General features: G+C 50.9%; 1 protein-coding gene across 4 annotated transcripts in view; it reads left to right on the top strand.

The window, feature by feature from the left end:
* The first annotated feature begins 2,225 nt into the window (after positions 1–2,225).
* LOC104357227 (dual specificity testis-specific protein kinase 2-like) overlaps positions 2,226–24,463 on the top strand; it is a 36,922-nt gene continuing 14,684 nt past the window's right edge. For 3 of the 4 annotated variants that reach the window (XR_006164790.1, XM_042786968.1, XM_042786969.1), the window contains exons 1-2: positions 5,309–5,408; positions 22,442–22,641. Coding sequence is in view for 3 of the 4 variants with exons in the window: in XM_042786968.1 (XP_042642902.1) it covers positions 22,456–22,641 (186 nt within the window). In the remaining variant the exon portion in view is untranslated. Of the gene's footprint in view, positions 2,297–2,847; positions 3,090–5,308; positions 5,409–22,441; positions 22,642–24,463 lie in introns of those variants that run through there. The other variant, XM_032996456.2, reaches the window with a different exon arrangement.

Consider the following 24,463-nt stretch of genomic DNA (forward strand, 5'->3'; position numbering starts at 1 on the left):
GAGCTGGGCATGGCAGCACTGAATGTACAAAAAACCCATGTCTCTGAGGAGCGCAGTGACCTGGGAGCATCATGGTGCAGTGCTGAGCCTTCGATGCAGGAGGCATTGTGCAGTTTATGCCAGCTGGGTGACCAAGTGCTAACGTCAATCCATGTGCAGTCTTGCCAAGGCAGAACACGCGTATACTGTGCAAAGTGGTTGTTAGAGCACCAGCCTCCTGATAAGATTCTTCAGGAGGTCAGGTTTAGTGGCACAGTGACCTCCATGAGGCAGGTAGCCGAGGAGTGATGTGGCTGTGATGCTGCAGAGATGTGAGCTGCTGTGGGAGAGCTGGGGGCTGGGCCTTGCAGAGCCCAGCTGGGCGTGAGGCCGGCTCAGTGGGTCACCTCTGCTGTCTGGACCAGTACTGTGGGGTCTGGCAGGCTGTGGCTCTGGACACCGCAGCCTCAGGAGGTGCCATGATCAGTTCTCTGGGGAGCAACAGATCTGCCAGTGGCACTTTGTGGCAGGCTGCTGCTGGGACCCACAGCTCCACACTGCAGGCAGGAGTGGACATGAACTAGAGGGACCATCCAGCTGCTCTGCAGCCTGGGATGGTGTCAGAGTGCTGGTGAAGGGGTTCTGCCCCCCCAAAAATTGCACTTTCATTGTTGGCTTTTCTTAACTTGAGTGGTCCGTGCACTTCTGCCAGGTGTTCGTTGCTGCAAATTTACTCTGAAGGCAATGCCTCTAAATCCATTGTTGGGCCATATGTGACAGATTCAGTGCCACTTGGCTGTTGTGTTTTGCAGGAGGTCACAGTCCATCCCTGGGTAAGGTTCAGGGATGCCACAAGCTAAGAGTGATTTTTGTGAGCCAGAAAATGGGAACTTGTATGTGGGCAGAAGCGGGTGGACTGGTGGTCACCAAGGGGCCATCCCTGCCATGAGAGGCTCATCGTGCAGAGCAGTCAGCAAGCATCACATTTTGCAGGCAGGAGAGGTGAGGCTGAGGGTCTCTCTGCATGTGCTGCTCCTCCTGGAGTCCAGGCTTCTCCTCTTTCTGCACAGGGTGCAGCAGATCCTGTGGCTTGGGAATGTGCCAAGGGACAACATGTTTGCCCCTACTCAGATGGCTGTGCTGGTTTTGGTGTCTAAGAAGGTGCAAGCTCCTATTAGAGCCTCTCCCACTGCTGGACCTTGAGGCAGTCGCTCTGGGGTGTGGATTCTCAAGTGTCTACAGCCACCTCCTGCACTGGGAGCATGAACAGGGCCTTACGTCCCCACGTGCTACCTGTTTTCACAAAACCATGCACCCCTGAGGTCTTGACCCTTCTGTCGAATGTGGCTGAAATGACAAATGAGCCCCCAAATTGTCCAAGGCAGGAGAAACAGGTGGAGGCAGTGTGATTTCACAAGTCTTTTCTAGAAGATACCTCCCAAGGAGCACAAAGAGAACAAATATCTTGCATTGCATTGAATGACCTACAGAGTGATGTCAGGCCATGCCTTGGAGGACTTTCTAGGAGTTTGGGTCTGAAAAAAGCAGGTGCTTAGACCAATTCAAGTCTCTATTCCTCTTTGCTCTGGTCTGCAGGCCCAGCTGAGAGTCCCAGGGGTCCCTTACCCAGGAGCAAAGTGGCTCTCCGAAGATCAGGGCATTCACTGAAATGCACCTGGGTCCCCACCCCTCCTCAGCAGAGGGATTTTCCATATGCTGGACTTTTTCTGCTAGGCTCTTTCGCACCTGCCAGAGGCTCCTTTTGGAGGCTTATGTTTTGTGACCAAATCCTGGCTGTGGCTGTCACACCTGTGGTTCTGTCAGTGATCTTTCAACATCTACCTGCAGAGACCTTCAGCATGCAGGACAGGCAGCCATCACCTCACAAGTTCCTGATGGGGTGGTATGGCTGCTGGCTGGCTTGGAAATACCCAGAACCACTTGATGTCCTAGGATGGGCTTCAGATGAGAGGTTTGACTGCTCAGCTCCTCTAGGGACACCCTTTGACCTTTGTTTTATTACCTCAGTGACAGCAAGCACACAGAAAAGAACATCTTTGACAACCTTCCAGGGTCCTTGATAATCCTAAAGTGATTGAAAGCAGGGGTGGAGGAAGGTATTGCAAGCGTCCATCAGAGCTGCTGCAGACATGCCAGATCCCCTACTCCTGCCAGCTATGCCTGGGGGCCATGGACATGCTGGCCTGGGCGGAGCTGTGGGCACCAAGGAAGCTGGGAGAGATGGTGGCATTGTTTAAGGTCTTGCCAGAGGAGAAAACCACCTGGACAAAAGAAGGAAATCCTTGCAAGAGAAAATGTAAGTGGCACTTACACCTGGCTGGTCTTGTGGTTGTTGGCAGAGTAATACAGGTGCTTCTCAGACATCAATACTGTGAGGTTTGTTGCTGGCACTGTGTCTGCTTGAAAGTGGTTTTCCTGGTGGGTTGCCTGCCTGGTGTTCATTTGCCGTAATGATGTGGGCATGGGCCACTGAGGCATCCAGCTGGTGGTGATGGGGCTGCTTGTGTGTTGTTCAGCTGGGTTGGGCCTGAGCACAGCGGCAGCACCTCTCTGCTTTGGCACTTGATGATCACTTGACAGCTTGTATCTTCCCTGCTAGCTGTAAGAGCAGACAGTTGCTGCTAGGGCTGCTGTTTGTTGCTTGTTGCAGGGAGAATGATCTGTGCTTGTGCTCACAGGTGAGGCAGGATGACATAGCAGGGTGCCCTGTGAAGCTTGGCTGGGTGCATCCCATGAGTACACAGCCTGTGAAGGGGTGTCTGTGTGCTGAGAGAAGTGAAAGGGGAGAAATGAGCTTAGGTTCTCTTACCTTAGCACTGAATATGTTCCTCTTAATGGACACTGTAGGAGGAGCCAGGAGGGGAGCGCAAGGAAAACAGGGTAGCTCGCTGGGCAGCAAGCCAGGCCAGCCATACTTGAAGCAGAGACTGCACTGCAGTGTGGAGACACATGCTTGGGACTGACTACCAAGGTAACTGGGGATGCATCCACATCCTAACATGAGCTTTTGGTCATCGGAGCTTCGCCCCGCAAATGGACTTGCCTGGCTGACCTGTTGGATTTGCTGAGATCACTGACACATCTTCCCTGTGAGTAGAGTTGATTTTAGTCCCTGTTAATCCCTTTCCCAGTTTCCCCTAAAGGAAATGGAGCCATGGAGCTGTGGGTGTGCAGATCACGGCCTGACTGACAGCCCTGGGGTTCCAGTCTGCTGACAAGCTCCTGATTCCACATGCAAATCTGCTTATTCCCACTGTTTTTGTGGTGCTGGTTGTGAGGAAAATGTGCCTGAAATGGTCACTGATTTGAAGGAGGAGTTTGAAGCCTGAAGTTGTAGAGTATATTTGTGTCAAGTGTACTTGTGAGTACACCTGGGCTGGGCAGCTCTGCAGGTTGCTGCTGCCCTGAATCTCAGTGCAGTAACTGCCTAGCCAGCTGCTCTCAGATTCTGCGCTGCAGTGGAAGGATACTTCTGAAGATGGTTTCTCATTGTACAGCTGCATCTTAGCAACTGTATTTACAAGATGGCAGTAAATACTCTTAAAGTCGGGTATCTAGAAGCCGTTAAGAACCTTAACAGCTAGTTATGTCTAAACATTGTCTTTCTGTACTAGGAAGTAGCTTTGAAACTGCATCTTGTGATCTGCAGAACCTACCTTTCATGTGGTGAACATGACCCCTGGACATCCCAGAGAGAAGGGATTTCTGTTGCTTCCCTTGTTGGCGGTTGTCATGTAGAAGTACAAAGGGATTTAAGACATTATGTCTGGGGCCTTGGGAAGATGTGGGCAAAACTTGTGGTCTGTAGCAGCTAGATGTTGCTCTCCAAATGTCAGTGCCCTGTGCCAGCTCTGATGGAGGGGATCTATGGTGCTTCAGGGGAAGAGGGTCTGTAACAACCCTATAACGAAGTTCTTGCCGTATCCAGCTAGTCATCTTTGCTCCACCTGATTTTGTTCTTATTGGAGGAAACTACCCTGGCTGGTTAATCCTTCTGCAGTGAGGATTTAAGGACCCTCACCCAGAAGAGCCTGTGTGGCTGCTCCAAGCATCTCCCTTGCAGCCTGGAATAAATGCTGCTCCTGGCTCCATGTACCTCCAGCCGTGGCTGCATGGGGCAGAGGGCTAACTGCCCCTCCTGGCCTGCACCCCTCCGTGGCTCCTGCTGTTGGGTGGGGACGGGAGTGCTGAGCCTGTGCCTCAGTCACACATTGCTGTCCTGGGAGCCCTGTCCTGCTACTAGAGCAGCACAGATGTTTCTGGCTGTGGCTGCCCAGCCTCCCTTGTCACCAGCTGTGTTCCTCAAGTCCCAGCTGCCTCCTGCTCCTGCATGACCCAGATTTTTGTTTGTCTTGTCCTCATCAAATAACCTAAATGAGTTCTCGGTGCTCTTGTACTGGGGTTGCTGTAACCCACAGAACACCCTCACCCCATGTCACAGCAGTGTTTGTATCGATGCAGAAACGTTGCGGTGCCTGTTGCACAAGTGAGGGGGTCGTCCTGCTTCCGTGGGTCCATGGAGAGCTGGGGCGCATGATGGTGGGTGCTGTCCTCTACGAGCACCCTTATCCGGGGGGTGAAGGAACGGGGTAGCAGCTGGGAGAGGAGGCAAAGCTGGAGGAGAGGTGAGGAGACTTGACGTGCTGTCAGAGATGGGAATAGAAAGTGCTTTCCTTCCTCAGGCTGGGGTTGTGCAAATTCTGGCTTCATGTAAGTGCCGGGATGACCTGGTGCTGGGATCTGTTGCAAGTTAATAGTCTGGGGTCTAGCAGTGGTGTGTCCTTGTGAGTCAGGCACGGGCACATGTGGCATGCCTGGCGTTTGACCTGCCTTTGCTCTGAGCAGCCCTCGGCCGTCACTTAGGAGCCAGGGTGCTCCGGAGCGCTGCCTGGGGCAGGGCGGGGGGATCTAACTCAGCCAGCCACGGCCCCACCGTGGGGTGGGTGTAATCCCTGACCTAGAGGGGCGGACGGGAGGGGACACGGCTGGGGGGGTTGCCTTTGCTGTGCTGCGCGGGGAGTACCGCGGGGCAGCTGATGCAGAGCTGGACACGAGCGATGCCGATGCCGTGGGCTGGGCGGGGGCCGGCGGGAGGAGCGGCTGCCTCGGGAGCCGCGGCCCTTTGTCCCGGGAGGGGCTGCGGCACCGGGGGGGGGGGGGGCCCTGCGGGGGATGAGGAGGAGGTGGCCTGGGGAGCGGTGGCTTCCTTGGGACGGGGGCCGGTGCACGGCTCGGGGGGGGGGGGTGTGGGGGGGGTGGTGCATCGTCGCTGGGGCGGGCGGGGCCGAGCCGCGCCGCGGTGCCGAGCTCACGCCGAGGGAGCGACGGTTGCGCGAGGGAGCCGAGCCGTGGGCAGCGCGTCCTGCGGGACCCCGGGCTCGGGGGGGGCGGGGGCCGAGCCGGAGCAGGTGAGTCGGCGCTCGGGCCAGGCGGGGGGCGCCGAGCCGGGCACCGCGCTGCCCCGCGCCTTGGCCCGCCGGGAGGGCACGGAGCGGGCGGCCCCCCCCCGCCCCCCCCGGACACGGGCCCTCCCGCCCGGCTCCCCGAGCAACCTCGGGCTCTGCTTTCTCTCCTCCACGAGTGGAGCCGCCGCCTGCGGTCTCCGCTACCCCCGAGAGGGCTGCGAGGGAGCCCCGGCGTGCCGGGCACCTCCGTCACTGAGACCGGGCCGCTCGTAGGGAACTTGAGGGAACCGCAAGGCGACACTGTTTTATTCATTGAGCCCTGCTGGCTGCCCTACCCCCTCCTTCAAAGGGATGGAGACCAAGCTGCTCCCAGTCCCGAGAGCCTGCTGCTGGGAGTGGCTGAGCGGGCAGGGGATAGAGGAGAGCTTGTCCTGAGAGCGGTGGTGGGGAGCAGCTCTGGGACGGAGAGGTTTAGTGGTTCTCCCGGCCTGGGCTGGTTCTGAATGGAGCCAGAGGTGGTTTCCTAGCTGCTGCCCTCAGGACCTGCTCAGTGGTCCATGGAGACCAATGTCTCTAGCGCTGTCTCTAGTCTTAATTTGGGAGAAGGGCTCTGGGCTTTTTGGAAGGTTGCACGGAACAAGTAGGTCCCAAGGAGGGGGGAAATAATTTGTGCTTGGTGTGGAGTTCCTAGGCAATTGCTTTGTATCACCCTTCCCTATGTCCAAGTAGGTAGTTTGCCTTTGATGCTGCTGTGATGCTGTTGCACGTACTGTGTAAATGCTGGCTCAGACTGGTTTGCTGAAGGAGGGGTGTGTTTTCAGCCCAGACTCTGCTTTTCAGAAAAGGTCCCTCTTCCCCTGCCCTTACTTGGTGTCCCTGGCTTGGAATCATGGATCTGCCCCAGAGCAGCCCTAGGAGCAGGGCCCTGCTGTTGCAAGGAGTGGCTCAGTCAGAATTCTCCCACATCTGTGGCCAACAGGTCCAGGGTCTTTTTCTTCCATTTCCTTGCCCAGTTCAGCAATTCCAGTGCAAAAACAGTACCCAGGAGAGAGAACACTCAAGTTGCAGGATCCTGCCTTCAGCTTCAATCCCAAATGTATCTTGTTTTTCTTAAAAAAAAAAAGCAAAACAAAACCAAAACCCAACAAACAAACACTCAGACAACAGGGAGAACTGAGTTGGAGACTATGTAAAACCTACATGAAAAGTGTAGGTAAAGCTGTGGTGTAAACAAATGATAAAAAGCCAGCACTGAGTAGTGAGAGGATTGCTGTTATCACGCAAGGTCAGTCACAGCATGGCATGAACCTGCAAGGGGCCAAACAGACGCCAGCTGGAGCTGAAGTGTTCAAAGTGGAGCTACCTGCACATGGAAGGTTATAAATCACAAAGGCGAGAATTACAGTGCTGCTGTCTCTGAACAGAAAAAGAGTATAAACCCTAACAGGACCCGAGCAGTGGGGCTGAGGGATGCACCAGGCTGCAAAGCTGGGATGTCAGCTTAGCACAGGATGGGCCTGTCAGAGTGGGGAAGACCAGGCAGCACTGAGCCCTGCAGGGACCTTACTGAAGGGTCCTCGCCTGGCCCAGTGTCCTTCCACAGGCAGGAGTCAGCGCCAAGTCACTCGGGGCATGCAGCATGTATTTGCCTGTGCTTTTCTCGTTGAATATTACTCCGCTTGGAATGAGTGCTCTCACAGGAATGTTGCTACTCACACCTGGTGGGGAGGCTGTGTGCAGTGCGTTGCATCTGTGTTCCCAGCGTTTCTGTTGTGCTGGCCCACCTCCTCCCACAGTAAATTCCTCAGCGGTCCCTAATGCTGGTGCTGTTGATACACTGTTGTTATTTCCTCTTTAATCTATTAGCCCTGTGATCGTCAGGTTTGATGCTTTCTAGTGATGTTTCAGAGGATCCCAAACCAATGTGTAAGCTCTAGGGCTGAAACTGGAGGTCCTCTGGTAACCAAAGCACCTTTTTACACCAAAGCATTTGGGACTATGTTAGGTAACTTCAGGCTGCACTCAAATGTACCCGCATGTGGGGAGTGGCACTGGAGATACCAGGAGAGCATGGGAAAGGACACTTACTGCAGAAGTTGTGATTTTTCTGCCACTTCACTTCTTGCGGTATGGAGAAGCTGCTGCTTATCTGCCTGGTGAGCACAGAAGCTGGTTTTCTGCTGGGGACTGGAAGCCGGGCGGTTTCCTGCAGTCAGAGTTTAAAACATCAGGGACTTTAAAGAAAACACTTCAGGGTCGTTCCTACTGTTCGACTTAAGTCTTGCATAATCATCTCCCCTAAGGGCAGATTTTGCAATGAAAACTTTATGTAAAGCAGCTGTCTTGCTTTACGTAAGGTAAGGCCGTGAAATTTTGACTTGGACCACAGTTTCTGAGGCAACTTTCAACTTTGAGCATGGATGGCAAATGCTTTGGTTCCTACCCCATCTGATCTTCAGCGTGAGTGCTTAAGGTTAGAGGTGTGTGTCTCTTGCCACTGAACATGAAATGTCATGTTGCTGCTATTTAGCGAGTTGTTGTCCAGTGCTGTGCACCTCCCATGCCCTCTGTGGCAGCTGTAATTAAATAAAGTTCATGTACTGTGGGTCAGCTCTGTACTGCTGCAAGTTTGTTGAAGACACAGGAGTTACAGTGGGGTGGGAATGGGCCTTGATGTCCTCAGAGAGGCAAGCTGCACAAACGGTGCCTTCACTAGCCTCCTACTCCTCAACTGTAACGTTGCTGCCAGGGTTGCTCTCTGCTGCTCTCCCTCCTCGGTGTGGAAGTGGGCAGTGAGCAAACTGTGGTGTGCAAACCCGCTGTGGGAATGAGCCTGCCAGCTGGGGAGTCTGCTCACCACACTGCTGCTCGGCCAGCGCTGGGGTAAGGGCTCTGCCTTAGGGGATGTGAAGAGCCTGCTGCAGCACAGCCTGGGATGACATTCAGACTCAGCAAATCTGATTCTCGTTCCCCATGCAGTGGGCCATGTTACTGAGCTGTGCAACTTCTGGCCAAGGTATGTTCTGGGGCTGAAAATTTATGTAGTTTCAAAAGCTTTATTGGGCAGATTCATCGAAGAAAAACATGCATTGAGAATTATTTAATACAAATCACTGTATCCCTTCTGTGCTGAGCTGCAAGTGGAAAAACAAACAAGGAGAGCCAGGTCTGTGAGCCCAGGGGTGAGGGGGAACCTTCTCACCTTTTAGGACTCAGACTTGACATCCCACCTTGACTTTGGCTTGTCATGTGGCCTTGGGTCAGTCACTTAACTTGCTTTTCTTATGTATTAGCTTTAGCTTTTCAATCAGTGATAGCCAAGTCTTTCTGATTTGCGATAGTGGACAGGTATGAGATAACATCTCTACGGAGCTGGGATTCCTTTAGGGGTTCAGTCTGCTGTGCTACACTGATAAGAAAATGCTCATCTCTGGTGCAAATCTTTCTCTTTCCTTTGCCCTTTAGTAGCTGCTGAGTGATACTTTGTTCCCTGGAGAGACACTTTACTGCATTCAGTGTCCCTGGCATTAGCTGGTAGTGACATTGGGTGCAGAGCTCTTGGACATAGCTTGCTTGCCTTGAGAAGCTTCTTATAACATACTGTCATGCAAATACTGCTTGTTTATTTATCATTGCGTGGAGAAATTGATTTGACTGGGGGTAAATGGTTGATTGATTTTCCAAGCAAGGGTAACCTGACTTTCTGAGGCATGCAGGAGAGCTGGGAAGCTTGTCAACCAGCTGAAGTTTGACTTCCCACAATCATATGTTTTTTAATAAGCCAGTGGTAGATTCAGTACAGCAGGTGGTAGCAAGAGGAAGGCTCGGAGTAGAGAGGGTAGACAGCAGTCCTAGGTGCTTGAGGCAAACTCAGCTTGGGGTACTGCCCCCAAGGCAGACAGACAAACCCTGCCCTGACATCGCAGGATTTGAGCTCACCCTCCTTCATTCCCCTTGGAAGGACTCACTCGGATCTTGCAGGACATATCCTGGAAGCTGTCGGAGCAGGGCCTGTCTCCACTGCATCCGCACTGCCTGGCTGCAGGGGGCTGGGGTGAGGGCCAAATGCAGGGCAGGGATGTGGTGCCCAGAAGCGCTGGGGAGATGCTGAACTTATAAGAAAGCACTTGCCTGCTGTGCTGAGGTGGGTCTGGTTACCTCCATCTCAAAGCATAGGCTTTTAAATTATTTCTTACCTACTTATCTCATGCAGCCTCTGGTAGGTAGATTACTGTGGTTTTAGTCCCCGTGTACAGATGTGATGGAGAGGCTCAGCACTCATGGAGTGCTCTCTAACTGGCCTCCCACCATCAGCAGGTGTTTCATGAAGTAGTTTTTTTCCTGAGCATGAATTAACCTGTTACAGGGGGAAAAAAAATGAATTAATATATCTGTGTTTGCAATTCAGAAATGTCTGCCACAGCTCAGACCTGGAGACTCAGTCATGTTTCTTATAACAGAGTCTTGAAGCCAATGTGTTTTCCATGTGTGCCTACTGGTGCAGCCAGGGTAGCAGGGATATGCAGTTGGCCATCATTGGCTGTCATGCCAGCTCCTGGGAAGGTTTGGATGGTAGAGACTGAAAAATGGGCTGTCTGAAATGACCCATCTTCAATAGTGGTGAATCTAAGAGGATTTGTCACCTCCTGACTTTGTATAGTGTGAGAGAGGGTGTTTTTTTTCTGTGCATGAGCTGCATAATGCAATGAAAGCAGGTCTGAAAATGTTTTTCCAGTGTTGAGAAAGCTTCAAAGCCCAGCAGTCTCTGCCAAACCTGTGGAAATAATTTTGCTCTAGCTTTTTGCAGGAAGAGGGCTAAGAAGCAGAAAAGGTGTTTTCTGCCCCTTATCTATGAAGGGTTGAGAAAATTTGCTCCAAATTCTTTGTCTTTCATTACTTTGTTTTAAGCTGCCTGGAAAAATCAATCTTTTAGCTGCTGAAGACCATAGCTCCAGTGTTGAGGATGAGCCAGCTGGAGTTGATGAGGCTGCTGTGATTAATTTTCTACTGCTGGGAAAAATAATGTCGGAGATGCTCTAACTGGATTTCAGCTTTATCTACTGGATATTTACTACAGTCCTGCTGTGGCTGGAAAGTGGACAATGTGCAAAGGGAATCATGTGCTGGGGGCTTTTTATGGTTACCAGGGGCAGAATTTCTCCCAGGATGACCCCTCTGAATCAGCAAGGTCCCACACCAGGTTTACCAGACTGTCTGCTCAATTCAGGTCTGCTGCTGAGATGTCTCTTGCTTGGGGACCTACCACCACCTCATCCCAGTTGTGCTGCCCTGCCCAGCACGGGAGTGGCTTGGTCCAAGGTGGCACATCTGCCAGGGTGCTGGAGTGAATGTGGCAGTGCAAGGGCTTGCTTGGGCTCTTCTCCTCCTTGTGCAAACTGGGAAATGAGGCACAGAGAGGTTATGGGGAATGCAGTATTAGGCTGTGAATTATCTGGATAGTGCCCCAGAGGCTCCTGTAAATGATAGAGGGAGAGAAACACATCTAAAAGGCGATTTGGGGCATGTAAAGTCCCTGGTTTGGAGTGACTGCCTTTTCACTCTGGAGGCAGCTGGGCTGAAAGGGCTGGAAAACGTGGGTATTTTGGCATGCCTCAGCCCAGGGGGAACTTTGCCTTTCCTCTCGTGGTGGATCAAAAGTTAATGTTATATTGGAGCCATTCCCTCGGGGAGGCACAGGCATCTTGCCTGGAGGCAGAAGTAGGAAGTCTGGGTCAAATTCTCTCCTGAATTATGCAAGCTTTAAAATTCAGCCAGCTGGGGGACTGCCTGCTTGTGTGCCCACAGCTGACTGCACCACTGCTCACTGCCTCCCGTGGTCCTGTGGATGGGAAGGTTGGGGACAGCTTTTCTCCAGTGTCTCAGCAGCTCTTTGGCTTATCTTTTTCCTTGAACTGTGACCTGCAAATGCAGGGGGCAAGAGTGATCTCTTTAGGAAAGAACAGGATGAATGATTTCTGCTTAACAGAAGGATGATACTTTGTTTTTGCCATAGAGCTCACAGAGCTTGGAAAACAAAGCAGATCCTGAGCATTGCTGAATGGGGAAGGGCATCAGGGCAAGGGTGGGAAGCCGTGATGGTGGAGTGATGGAGGGATGCACAGCAAGGCTGTTTAACGTACCTGTGTTGTGATGAGATCCAGTGGGTTGTTTATTGGTGTAAGCCTGAGTTAAAAAAGCATTGCCACCTCTCTCTGGTTTTCCCTGCATGCCGATGTTTCTAGCGTATGGCTGGTGCATCTGCCGAGCCTGCAGGCAGCAGCAGTAGGCTGTGTTCCCTCAGCTGAGGGGTCATCCTCTGCCAGAATGTGGGTGGCCCTTAAATTAAAGACTGAGTTTGCTTTGTTTTAATTCTAAAGTTGTTTACCTCGGGTGTGTTTCAGCTGCTGTTCCTCTCTGCCCAAACGGCTGCTGTCAGCAGAAGGGCAAACTAAGTCCTGGAGCCTTGAAAGCATTTGGGGCCCAGGGTCGCCTCCACCAGGTTTAGTTCTCCAAGCAGGCTGCCTGGTCCAAATAGGCCTCCCTGGTGGTTTTAATAGTTGCTGGAGAAAGACCAGCACTTCCCAAGGAAGACTGATCCCACCTCCTGGGGTATCCTTCTGCAGCGTCCTCAGCATCACTGGCAGGGCACGGGGTGCATCCCACCTAGCACAGGCCTTTTTGGGTGCCAGGGGCAGGTGGGCACCATCCCCATGACTGAGTGGTGGAACTCATCCCACAGTTCGCTGCTTCTGCTCTGGAGTCACGGGTGTGCCCATGGTTGTGCTCCCACCATCAGGAGCCCCTTTTGAGCATCCCCTGAGCCCTTCAGGGCAGAGCAGCATCCCCCTTCTGCAATTAGTGTAATGATCAGACCTCTAACACCTGACACATGCAGCCCTCACTCTTCTGTTGGTAGCTTCAAGCTTCCTGGCAGCTCCTGTGCGCAGAATCCCAAATGGACCATGGCTTTTTTCAGGTCCTCTGTTTCAGGACAGCTGCTGCAATTGTTTCTTGTGTGCTGGTTTCAACTGAACCCTCTGCTCTGTCTATGCACCTGCTAAAGAACAGCATGAGGCAGTTCAAAGAGCTTGTTCTGATTCCCATTTGTGCTCCATTTAAATGTTGAGCAGTGCCTTATGCTGGTGCCACGACATGAGAGGTGGGCCCATGGTGATTGAGGTGCTCTTTGGGCAGCTGTGGACTTAAAATGAGAAACTTTGCTCACCTGAGAGTGGTGAATGGGACATGCAGGTGATGAATGAGTGCTTTTCATGCCTGATGAACTAAGGGTTGATTTGCTCTCCCTTAAACTGATCAAGCCCATGAGATGCCTGGAAAATGTACCACCTTCCATCCTGTATTGCTGCATCCCAGATGTGGTAGGAAGTGATTATTTGTAAGTGGATGTGGGACCAAAAGGCTGTTTGGAGTCAGAGAAGGGGCACAGCAGATGCTCCTCCACTGGATGACTTGCAGCTGGTTCAAAAGCCTCTGGGCCAGCCCTGGAGACGTGGATGCCCTGCCCTGCCTGTGGTTTTCTACCTCCTCTTGGCTGCAGGATGCTGCAGACTGTGGCTTTTCTGTGGAAACAGTGCAGCAACATATTCCACAGGGTTGTCCCCTTCTTCTTCCCCAGCTTAATTCAAATATGGCTTTGGGTGAATGTCAGCAAAGAGCCATTTGTCAGGTGCCGGGAGGGTGCAGCACTCTGGCTCAAAATGCTTTCGCATTGATCAGGAGATGAAACTCTGGAATGACCTGGCAGCCAGATCAGGGCTCTGCTGGCTCTGCACTGATCCAGCCTTCAAGGGGCTCTGTCGGAGGCTGCTCTGCCCTGCCTGGAAGGCCAGGCCAGGAAACATGCCTGTCCTCAGCTTCAGGGCTGTGGCCCCCTTTGCTCTGGACTAATGTTGCTGTAGATGAGAGCGCTTGCCCAGTGCAAGTCCAGGTTGCAAAGGGAAGGGCAAGTCCACCCTGCCTGCCCCCTCACCCATGAGTTGGCACTGGAGGTCCTGGTTCTGGTGGTTAAGAACATCAAGGACTCAGCTGGCAGAGAACAAACCCTGCAAAAATGGTTTTCAGCTGAACTGATGCCTAATTAAAGCAGCCAGACTGTGTATCAAAGCAGGCAAGTGATGGTGGCTAGCCCATCTCCTGCAGGGTAGGGGGGCAGCTGGGCAGGATGTTTTTGCTGAAGCCTTTGTCCTCAGCCCAGGTACGGGGTCCTTGTGCTCAGAGAGTCTCAGGCCAGACTTCCCACTGTGCTTGGGGTCACGACAAGAGGGAGAAATGATGGGAAATGGCTGTCTCTGGGGCAGTTCCTCTTGAGCCTCTAGCTCTGGTAGCACTTGCCCCATTTTGCAAGTTCTGTGCGGTTTAAGAGCTAGTTCTTGTCCTGAAGGGCTGAGAAAAACCAAGAAGAGGGGGGAGGAGGAGAGGTAATGCCAAGGAGATGCTGGCTGGGGCTGCAGCCCAGGTGTCCCGAGTCAGCTCCTTACTGGGCTGTGCAACTTCTGCAGGATTTTTCTGTGCTGTATATGAATAGTCTCATGGAGCAGCATGATCACAGTGGTGACTCTGGTGTCTGCCCACGTACAGATTTCACAGATCTTAAAATGTTTAATTCAGTTTATCACGGTTAGTGTTTTCCTAGGAACAGCCTCAGAAGAGCAGGGTTTTGAGATCCCTTCAGGCTGTCCCTGTCCTCAGTGGCAGCCAGCACTACAGTGTTGGAGGATACCAAAAGGACCCATTGGTCTCTTCTTTCCATGATTCACTGGGAGTCTGTAGATACAGCAATCAATGGGAGGTGGGTCCCCATTAGCTATTCTTCACCCAACTCATCCCCTTGTTTCTGAGGGATGGCGATATGGCTGGAGCATGGATCTCTGGTCCACTAGGTCATCTCTGAAATGGTGCTGGTGCAGTTCTGTGACTTTGAGCCATTTCCTAATGGTTTTCCATGTGTAAAATCAAGTTTCTCCTCCCCTGTCTCCCAAAGCGCAAAGCCCAGTTAATGGCCTCTAAGCATCCCCAAAAGGAAGCACTTTCAGGGGATTTGGTGTTGTTTCTATTCAGTGTTTTTCATGAGTGTTTTATGAGCTGACAGGAATGATGTCCAATGGTTTGAAAAGAGATAGGCAGGGTTTAGGGGGAAAACTGCTCGCCAGGTGTGGTGAGAGCTTGTGTGGGAAGCTCAGCAGGGGAGCTTTTGCATTGCTCAGGAACAGCTGGCAAAGACCGTGTACTGATCCAGCACCTTACTGAGCATGTAAAGCACTGTTAGTGCCAGGTATGATTGCCAGTGTGCCTGCAGCACAGTGCGTGGCTGTCTCCAGCCTGGTGTGTTCTTAAGGACAGGAGGTAGCAAATGCTTTGGGAGACCAAGCAAGACATGTAGGAGAGGACCTGAGGGGAAGGGAAACACGTTCTCCCTGATAAGGAGTGATGCTGGTTGTTGTATATGGGTTTTTTTTTGTGAAACCAGCAAAGTGTTGTTACTGCCTTTTAGCATTTGAGGAGAGATGGACACAGAGGCTCATTCATTGTGGGGTCATCCGCCACCAGTGCGTGGCAGGCAGCCTGAGCCTTTACTCTATCACAGGACTCTGGCCGTCTGCACTGAGAAAAATACTTGAGCTAAAAATAATCTTGTGGCTTCTGGAAACGGCACAGAATGGTTGAGTTTTGAGATTTATCTTTGGGGTTTTGGTTGGAAACCCCAAATATAAAGGGCACAGCTTTTACTCTCTGTGGAGCACGTTTGGGTTTGCAAGGAGCCCGGTACAGTCCCCACCTCCCTCCCACCCCAGTCCCTCCACAGCCTCCAGCCCTCATCTCTGGGCTGTAAAAAGAAGCAAATTACGGTAATTGCTATCAGATGATGCCTCATACCTTTCAGCAGTAAGGTCACAGTATCTTTTCTCATCCTAATGCGTTTTTCTTGATGGAGAGGGTGGGCTGGGGATGTTCGAGCCAGCTCAAAAGCTTGACAGTTCCCACATGCTGAGCTTCCTTTTCAACACCCACATGTGCTGCCCTGCTTTTTTATTTGTATAGCATCAATTAAATATCAGGGGAGAATGAGGTTTATATATGCTGGTGAAATAAGTGCCATATGACATCAGTTAAGGGTCTTGTACCATGAGTCTTCAGAATTGAAATAAAAATCACAGAAAATGCTTGAAGAGTGTAGCAAAGGGAGCAGAGATAGGCAGTAAATATGTGGGCTTAGGCTTGTGATTGCTGAATTGTTACAACTTTTTTTTTTTTTCTACTCTTTTCTACACCTTTCCATCTCAAAGGAATCTGTGTGCCTTGTTGATCATTGTTCATTTTGCAAGGCAGCCAACTCAAAGTCTTCTCTGATGACTGGCCTGGAGCACTTGTCTTGTTTCTCTTCCTTCAAAACACCCACTAATTTCCCATCAGGCACGTTTTGTGGCACTTTCTGTGCATCAGGAATGTTACTGGGGAGGAGTCCACACAGAGATCTTCACAGACAGTTGGGTTAAACTTGCCCAAAACCTAGTGCAAAACAGCCAAGTCTTCTTGGAAGACTTAGGTGCCTGACTGTCCTTAACCCTACTAGAGGCCAAACTGCATCTTAGCTGCCTAAATGTCTGTGTTCATCCTGGCCTGGCGAGTCTTTTTCAGTTTTGTGAAAGCTATTTCAAGTAAGACTCAGTTCACTGGGTGTGGGAACAAGGGAGCTAAGGATCAGGGCTCCTTACATGAGGATGGGATTGGCTGTGTCTTCATTCCGATGTAGACTTGTCTTGTGGAGAGGGGGCAAGTTGATTGCTGTAGGAGCCAGTCCCTCTCCACTTAACTTCAAAAATATTCATTACTAAAGCTAAAATTACAGCCAAATTACAGGTAGTTAATCTCTTCTTTGAAAGCCTTCAGGAAATACTTATTTTTAGGGCCAGATCTTAAGAACTTGTCTCTCACTTGTAGGTATCATCAGCCATAGATTTTCATCTGGAAACTTTATGCTTTTCGGTTAGGTTGCTTTCTGAATAACATGCATCTTATTTATAAATTAGATGGGATTAAGACTGTATTCTGATCAGGTTTTCCAATGCTTAGGTCCTCCTTCAGCATGGAGTCTTTTAACTATTTCAGATTTCAAAAGGGATTTATGTCACATGGTGGCCACTTATAACAAAGACCTATACTTACCTGTGCCAAGAACCTGCTGTCCTTTTGGATCATCTCAGTTCCCATTTGCTGGATCTTATAATGCCCTTGCCCCTATTAGTTAGCATTTTCTCTTGAGCAAAAGGATACTTTAGCTATCAGTTCTCTTGTGACTTCCCTTTGTATTTAAATCTCCTGGGGAAGCAGATTTCCCAGATTTTAGATCTTTCCTAAGGTTTTTTTCTTACCTGGCAAGGGATAAATTTGAAATAAGAGCAGCTAAATCAAAGCTGGGATTGCAGTCCAGGGTGTGATCCTGGCCCCATGGGCATGTTGCTGTCCCAGGAGGGCGGGATTTCGTTCAGGTCTGTGGCTCACAGATGTCCTTGTTGACAGCAGCATAATAAGTACTTGAATTTGCAAAGTGAAAATTATTTATCCTGCCAGTAACTTACCCTGAGATTTTTAAGTCTGACTTTCTGGGCCGTATTTATTTCATTTTATGAAAAATGCATTTGTGCTCAAATGAAATGCAAGTATCCTTTTACCCTTGCTGCGTAATTTACTCTAATTTGCCTTCCTGTGAAGAAAGGAATTTACCTTCCTGATTCTGTTTTATTTTATTGTTTTTCCAACAGAAAATTGTCTATTTAACTGGAGAGATCAAATATATTTGGGTTAACTTGAGGGAAACAGCCAAGCTTAGACTAGATGTTCTCATGTATGTCTACAAAAAGCTAATTACTAACTTGTGTGATGATGGCATCCAGGGAAAGCCAGCTGGTCCCTGTTGATGCTGGGAGCTATTGGCTGCAGGGCTGTTCTTGACATCCTCACACTGGTGAATGTCAGTTTTGTCTGTAGGAAACCATCCTCTCGTTGGGCAGCAGGAGCCGTGGTCTGTCTTTAGCCTCCTCCCCAGGCTGGTAGTATTGGGAGACACTTTTTCCTTTTTTTTGTGGGTCAAGAACTCAAAAATAATGATGACATATTTTTAGGGATCAGCAACATAGTACTGGCCAGCAAATCCATTTTGGTTTTGCTTGACCTACTACATTTTCCTTATGCTACAAGAAGATTTGCTAGTGTCTGTTATAAAAAGCCAGAACATGAGAAAGTCCATTTCTGTTGACAGAGACAGATGCTGAGTGACTCTGCTGAGGTGTTTTGTTCATCTGGTTTAGACAGATGATTTCATCGAATGTCACCATCATTATCTGGATTTGCTTTGCATTTTCACCTGGGAGCTGAGGAGCACTCACCCCTCCATCTGTGTGAGCCAAGTGCAGGCAGAGCAGGGTGGAGAGGGCTGTAGGGAGCAGTGCCCATGCAGCCCACACGTGCTGCAGGAGAAAACCACTCAACTCCTGTGATTTTAAAACGTCAGGATCATTATCAGCAACAGGTAAATTAACACAACAGGTAAATCCCAGTGCTAGACATTTACAAAATGTTGATAAGCAGCTACAGATTTCTAAGTATCCTTCTGCATCAGATCCCCTCAAGGCCAAATCCTGCATATGTGTGCACACACGCACACGTACACAGTCAGTGCACAGCCCCTTCTCCACCAGGAGAGTGGGTTCCCCCATTTGTGGACCCCAGTGCTGGCACCCTGGTGTCCTGGCAAAGATATTTTTTTTACAGAATGAACCCACTCACAGGTTTTTGCATGGCATGTTAGTAGGCAAAGGTTTTACTTGTTGCTCCCCAGAGCAAGGCTCCAGCCTTCAGGCACTGGGCTTCATGGTCCAGGGAGGTCCCTGGGGCTGGTCCAGCTTCTTGCTTAGCGGCAGATGAGGCTAGGGAGAAGCTCTCTGCTTTCCTGATGATGGGAAGAAGAGTCCTGGAAACAGTGGCAGAGAAGGCAGATTGGCTGTCTGGTGGCTGAGGGGAGGAAGAGTTTATTTTCCCCTTTTTTCAAGAAAATTTGTTGTTTAGAGGTGGGGTTTGAAGCCTGGGGTTTGCATCCTTGCAGCAGAGCCTGGGCCTGGGCAGATGCTCGGGACTATGTCTGGCTGTGCATGGGTCTGGGAGAGCCAGTCTGCTGGGTGGGTGGGGGCTTACTTGGGAGCCATGGGTTCTACATTGCTGAACAGAGGGAATAAACCCCCACAGTGCCTGCCTGCTCCTGCCAGGCCCTTCCCTGGGCTGGAGCCAGACTTTTGGCTGGGCAATTGCTTTTGCAGGGTGCAAGCACAGGGGTAGTTACAGCCTCTTTGCCAGCGCTAGAAGCTGCTGGAGCCTCACTGAGCCTGCAGCATGGCAGCAAGCATGGGCAGCAAGCATGAGCAGCCCCAGCTGGGGAACTGGCCCCTTCCCTGCAGCCTGTGAGTGCCTCTCTGGTGTCTGCAGACAAGGAAAGCCCATTGGAAGACAGCGTCCCAGGTCTGCTTTTCCAAATGACTGCTAATTTCATGTTTTTAATCTGGCAAGGAGTGGGCTCCCTGCAATGACAGCTCACAGCATCCAAACATTTCCTGGCTGCCTGTGAGCTGCTTCCTCAGTGCTTCTCGCTGCCCTGGGGAGCTGGGAGGTGCATGTTGGTTGCTGTGTACAGAGGGAGCTCCTTGCTTGCTGTGGGTGCAGCTGGAAAGCCTGGAGACATGGGCAGTTTCCACAGAGGGTGATGGAAGCCAGTAGCTCTGTCTCCCTTCTTGCAGGCAGGGCAGCCTTGAAGGAGATGAGCCTTCTCCCGTGCCTGAGCCTGGTCTCCCCTCTGTGGGTTGAATTTGATCTGGGAGCACCGGGGATATGGGCAGCTGCTCCAGCGCTTTGCCTGCTCAGACAAAAGCACAGCTTTGGGTGCTCTAAACCTTGCTGGTGATGCAGGAATGTGCCCTGGCCAGATGTCTGGGACTGAGGGCTGACCCCCGAGACTGCCCTTCCTTCTCCCACCCTCTCCTTCTCCTCCCCCAGCTCCTAGGAAACCTTCAGATAAATCTTGGCATTCTGAAAGGCCATTTTCTCCCTCAGCCTATGTGTCAGCACTAATCTGGGAACAAACAGCTGCATTTGTAAGAGGAAAATATAAGACTCCACTCCCACTCAGCAGCATAATGCAAGGGGCTGTTCTGGCGTGCTGGGGGATGCTGCAGGGATTCTTTACTGGACAAAGAGGGAATTGATGAACTAGGTCATGGCAGGAGGAGATTGTACATGGGAAAAGCACTGAACAAGGACGCCTCTGAAAAGGAAACCATTCCCTGTGGAAGAGGCAGCTCTAGGCAGCCTGCCTTGCCCATGGGGACCTGTTGTACCCATGCCTGGGCCACCCTGCAGGCAGGAGGGGCTCCAGGGTGGCTGGGGATCAGGGCACCATAGGTGTGCTGCTCAGCTGAGGAAATGCTCCTCTTTCTTTTGTTACTGAAGAATGTTGAGGTGGAGGGGGAGGCTTTCAGAGCCTCCTGGGTATGTCTGGTGGCTAGAGCAGCACTTGGAGGTGCTCACCACAGCTCTGCCAGTGAGTGACCAGCACTCCAGGGTGAGGTTGTAGCTTGCCGTGGAAATGTTTCACCATCCACACAACTGGAGAAAGCAAACCTGTGTTCCAGGATTGGGAGTAGGATTGGGTAAACCCTGATAATGCATCCTCACAGATGGATCCAATGCTCAGAGCAAGCCTTTGCCATTCCTTCTCCATGTTTTGTTGGCAGCTTGAGGTCAGCACAATTTGTCAGACCCTGTTAGCATCCCTTTATGTCCTGGCCAGTTGTGCAGGATGTGGAAGAGCTCCTCTGTGTCTTGCTAACTGTGAAGCACCACTTGCTTGGCCTGGAGCTGCAGCACCTCCTGCGTCTGCATGCTGAGCATGGCCTTGGGCAATAAAAGCCCTTTGCTGCACCCTGCCACCAGCTTGTGCCAGTGCCTTGCTCTGCTGCACTCATGCCCAAGTCTTTGCCAAAGTTGGGCTGTTTTGGATGCCAGAGAGAGATATCCTTGCAGAAACTGGATGAATTGTCCCTGTGAGAAGGTAATACCTTCAGTGACACAGCCAGAGCAGGGTGGCTTTAGCAGCACTGAGCGTGACTGATGTGAGTCCTGTCCCCTGCTTTTGCATGAGCCTCTTCCCCAGTGCCAGTGTGTGGCACCTGGGTGCAGGCTGGGTGGGAGGGGGCTGGGCACAGCTGCATTTCAGATGGTGCTGGCTGTCAGAAGCAGTGACTGTCCCAAGGCAAAAACCTCCAGACTGCTGGGTTGATGCAAGAATGGGATCATCATGGGGTGTTCCTTGGTTGCCTGTCCTTGGGTCAGAGCAGGGATAAAGCTGTGGCCCTGTAACCTCTTTCATGTGCCCTGTCTGATCTGAACGCTGATCATGGCCATGGGCTCCCCTGTTAATGAGCAGTTCTGGGGCTTTGGTCCTGCAGGTGTTTGCCATGCAGTCAGGTAGGAGCCCATGTATTGTGTTGATTTTGCTGGGACTGGAGTCCTGCAGTCTGTGTGGGACTGTCCTAGGGTGGCAACTTCGGGGTCTGGATGCTTTCAGAAGTTTTTGCTGCTGTGCCCCTGTGTTGCAGCTCCCTGAATCTCATCCTGGAGCTTGCCCGCTGTTTACATTGGGAATTCCTGCTATGCTTAGTCCTGCCACCACATCTGTCTGTCCCCCTTTGGCAGCCTCTCTCTTTGGATCTTGGTTGGACTGTGGGTGGATGAGGTCGCTGCTGCAAACATTTTATGCATGTCTCAGTGCAGATTTTGTCTTGCCCTATAGAAGCAAAGTAACCATGAAATAATCCATGGGATCAAGGGATGATGATACAGCTGATTGTTTGGTGCAGGATTTAGGACAGAAACTTTGGGAGGGCAGAGTTTACCTTTGCTTCAGTTAGAAGTGTTGAAGAATTACCCTTTGCTGACTGTTGCCTCATCTGGTTACAGTCTGGCAAAGCAGCTCGCCAGGCCCCCAGGAATCTGAGCACATGCGGTGAGTGGAAGGTGCTCAGACAGCTTTATAGCGTACAAACAGTTGTTTACAATTACTGAGAAGTAGGTGCTTTATTCAGCTCACTCAGTGTGTCAGAATCCCATTTTCCACTGGATTTGCCTCCCCTGCATTTTTGGAAGTAACTAAAGGCAAGTGATGTGGGAGAAGGGGAAGGATGGCATATGGCTTTGGAGGAGTGTGAGCCTGATGCTATAAAAGACAGAAAGGCGAACGGGGAGAAGGGACTGGAGAGAGTAGTGTGAGAATCAGAGCAGTGAAAAAGGAAGACAATTTAGCAGAGGCACTTGAGTCTTGCAGTCAAATTTGAGATACAGAGACAGGAGGAGGGTTGCTGGGGCATTTCCTTGTTCTGTGATTCTAAAGGGCTTATAATGAACTGTAGGCACCTGCCAAGCGAGGAACCTTTTAAGATTGTTTCTTTCTAGCACACTCAATCCATGAGCCTCTGTCTGCAATAGTAGCTAAGCCCTGTCTAGAGCTCTGGGGTAACAGACATGCCATTATATGTGGCATTAGTATGTGGCACATGATCTATGCTAAAAGCCCAATTTAGACAGTGTCTTTTAACCCAACATAAGATGGCCGAGCAAGACTGAGTCTCCTGGACTTTTCCTGGGCTGCACTATCATGTGTTGAAAGTGACACATCTGATCTGTCATAAATCTTTAAAAGGTATAAGTGAATATATGCTAATTCAACATCTTTAAGTCCTAGTCTAGAAAAGTCTGAATACAACCTGCATAAGACAGACCTAAGCCCAGGGTGACTTATCCAGGCAGCAGTGCCCATGGGTGCTTCTCAGTGCGACGTGTGCTGCAGGGTGCATCATCTTGGTGCCTCATCTCTCCCTCTGTTCCTGAGGCTTCATCCAGTCCCGGTCTCTAGTGCAGGTATTTGATGTGCAAATGCCACTGTTTGGCTCACTGTGAAATACACTGTGTTTTAGCTGCTGCCCCCACGATGTGCGAGGCAGGGCTCATCGCACCGGAGCCCTCCAGCCCCATGCAGTACTATGGTGAGTCATCCGACACCTACTACCATGTGGACCGCTGGCAGAGGCTGCGCACGGCTGTCAGGAAGCTGGAGTTCTGGGAAAACTTCAACGCCGAGCTGATAGGCAGCGGTTTCTTCTCCAAGGTCTACAAGGTAAACTGACATGCAGGCAGCCCGCGACCTGTGTGAGAGCAGCTGAGCAGCTGCTGAGGCTGTGTAGATGGTGCCTCACCTGAGGAACCTGTCCCTAAGCTTATTTCCTCATGTTCATCCTCCCAGCTCACTCTGTCAGGTTGGATAGGGTGAGGGAGGAAAGGACACCTCCCTCTGTGCACTTACCACATTGCCTTTGACCCAAATCTCCTCTTCCATAGTGAAAAAGGAGATGGAAGGACTTGATCTATCAGTGTTCATTGATACTGTCATCTAGCCATACAACAGGCTTGTCAGGGAGCTAAACTGGGTATTGGATGAGATTAGGGGATATTTATTTATGCTCTGTGCAGGTTTTGTTGTCAAAACTGTAGCAAAATATATGGAGAAAAAGAACGTAAAATTAAGCTGCATGTGTCTCCCAGAATATCTGCCACCCACACTCTGTGGAGATGCCAGCACTGTCACCTCTCTCCGCCTGCTGCCCTGCGTTATGGTGATACTGGGGAAGAGGAGGGACCTGGGGCAGGGTCAGGCTGGATCAGGCTGCTGGTCTGTCCACTTCTGCCTCTGCTGCCTTCATGTCAGGAGACCCATGGCTCCCTGCAAGCCAGTGCTTGATGCAGATGGTGTGTCACCAAAGCAAAACTGCTTTGCTCACTGGGGCTGTTGTGAGTCACTCCCTGCACCAAGCTCCACTGGTGTGGGAGTTCATTTAACCCTGAGCAAACACAGGATTCGGGGTGCTGCTAGCTTTGCTCCCCCTCCAGTGCTGCTTCTCAGCTCAGGAGTGCCACTACTTAATTGGGGGGAGTGGGTGGGACTTGGAGCTCTTTCCCTGCAGCCCTCGGTGATCACTGCTCTATGAACAGCAAAGCAAAAGGAGGTTAGGGAGTGATACTCAGCCTTTATCTCTGAGAGTGGATGCTACGTTCAGGTTTGCCAACCTTCTCTCTCCTTCCAGCAGCCCTCCAGAATGTGGCTGCTGACACTGATCTTAGTCGTTAGGATGTGGCACTGACAGTGGAAACAAATTGGGCCTGACTCTACCGTTGCCTTCAGCTCCTTTGCTTTACCAGCCCCGTGGTAAACATCATGACCACTCGTTTCTCCTGGGCCAGCATAAGATGCTTCTGCCAGAGGAGTACTCTGGTATATTCTGGGTGAGATCTCTGGCTGGTGTAAGCACATGTGGCCAGTTGAAACTAATGGAGGCAGGCTGGCAGGATCTGGCCATGGAACTGCAGAAAATACCTAACTTGGATAGATAAATGCACATTGCTTTTTCAAGGCTCTGTCTCCTCTACTGTATCTGAGTTTGGTGCCGTGATAAAGCCTTTGGGTGAACTTTAGGTCCAAGGACAGTGCACTAAAGCTGTTTGTGGGAATCTCCAGCCAAAGGTCTATGGCAGCTCTTTGCAGACTGGAGCAATACATGACAAATACCTCTCCACACCCCACCACAGCCTCCCTCTAGTAATTGCTTTCCCCACCTACACAGCATGCTGTTGCCATTGCTTTCTCTTTCCTTTATCTAGCAGATTTTCATAGCAACAGTTGCTGTTGCCAGTATGTGTGACATTTTCCTCCTCCCCTGGCAGTGAATGAAATTCCAGCAGTAGGCAAGCTGGAGACATGGATCTTGAATGAAAATTAAATAACTGCTTGAAGTAGAAACTGAAAAAAAATGTAAAAAAAAATAAAGTTTGAATGAAATGCTATGGGTCAAATGGTCAGAAGACAGTGGAGGAGGACTTGGGACAAGGGCAGTCCTTTGTGGGGACTTGACATTTGTCTGGGGACTTAAACGTGACCGTAACTG

This window comes from Tyto alba, unplaced genomic scaffold (assembly GCF_018691265.1).
Source record: "Tyto alba isolate M040663 unplaced genomic scaffold, T.alba_DEE_v4.0 Super-Scaffold_11, whole genome shotgun sequence".
Lineage (NCBI taxonomy): Eukaryota > Metazoa > Chordata > Aves > Strigiformes > Tytonidae > Tyto > Tyto alba.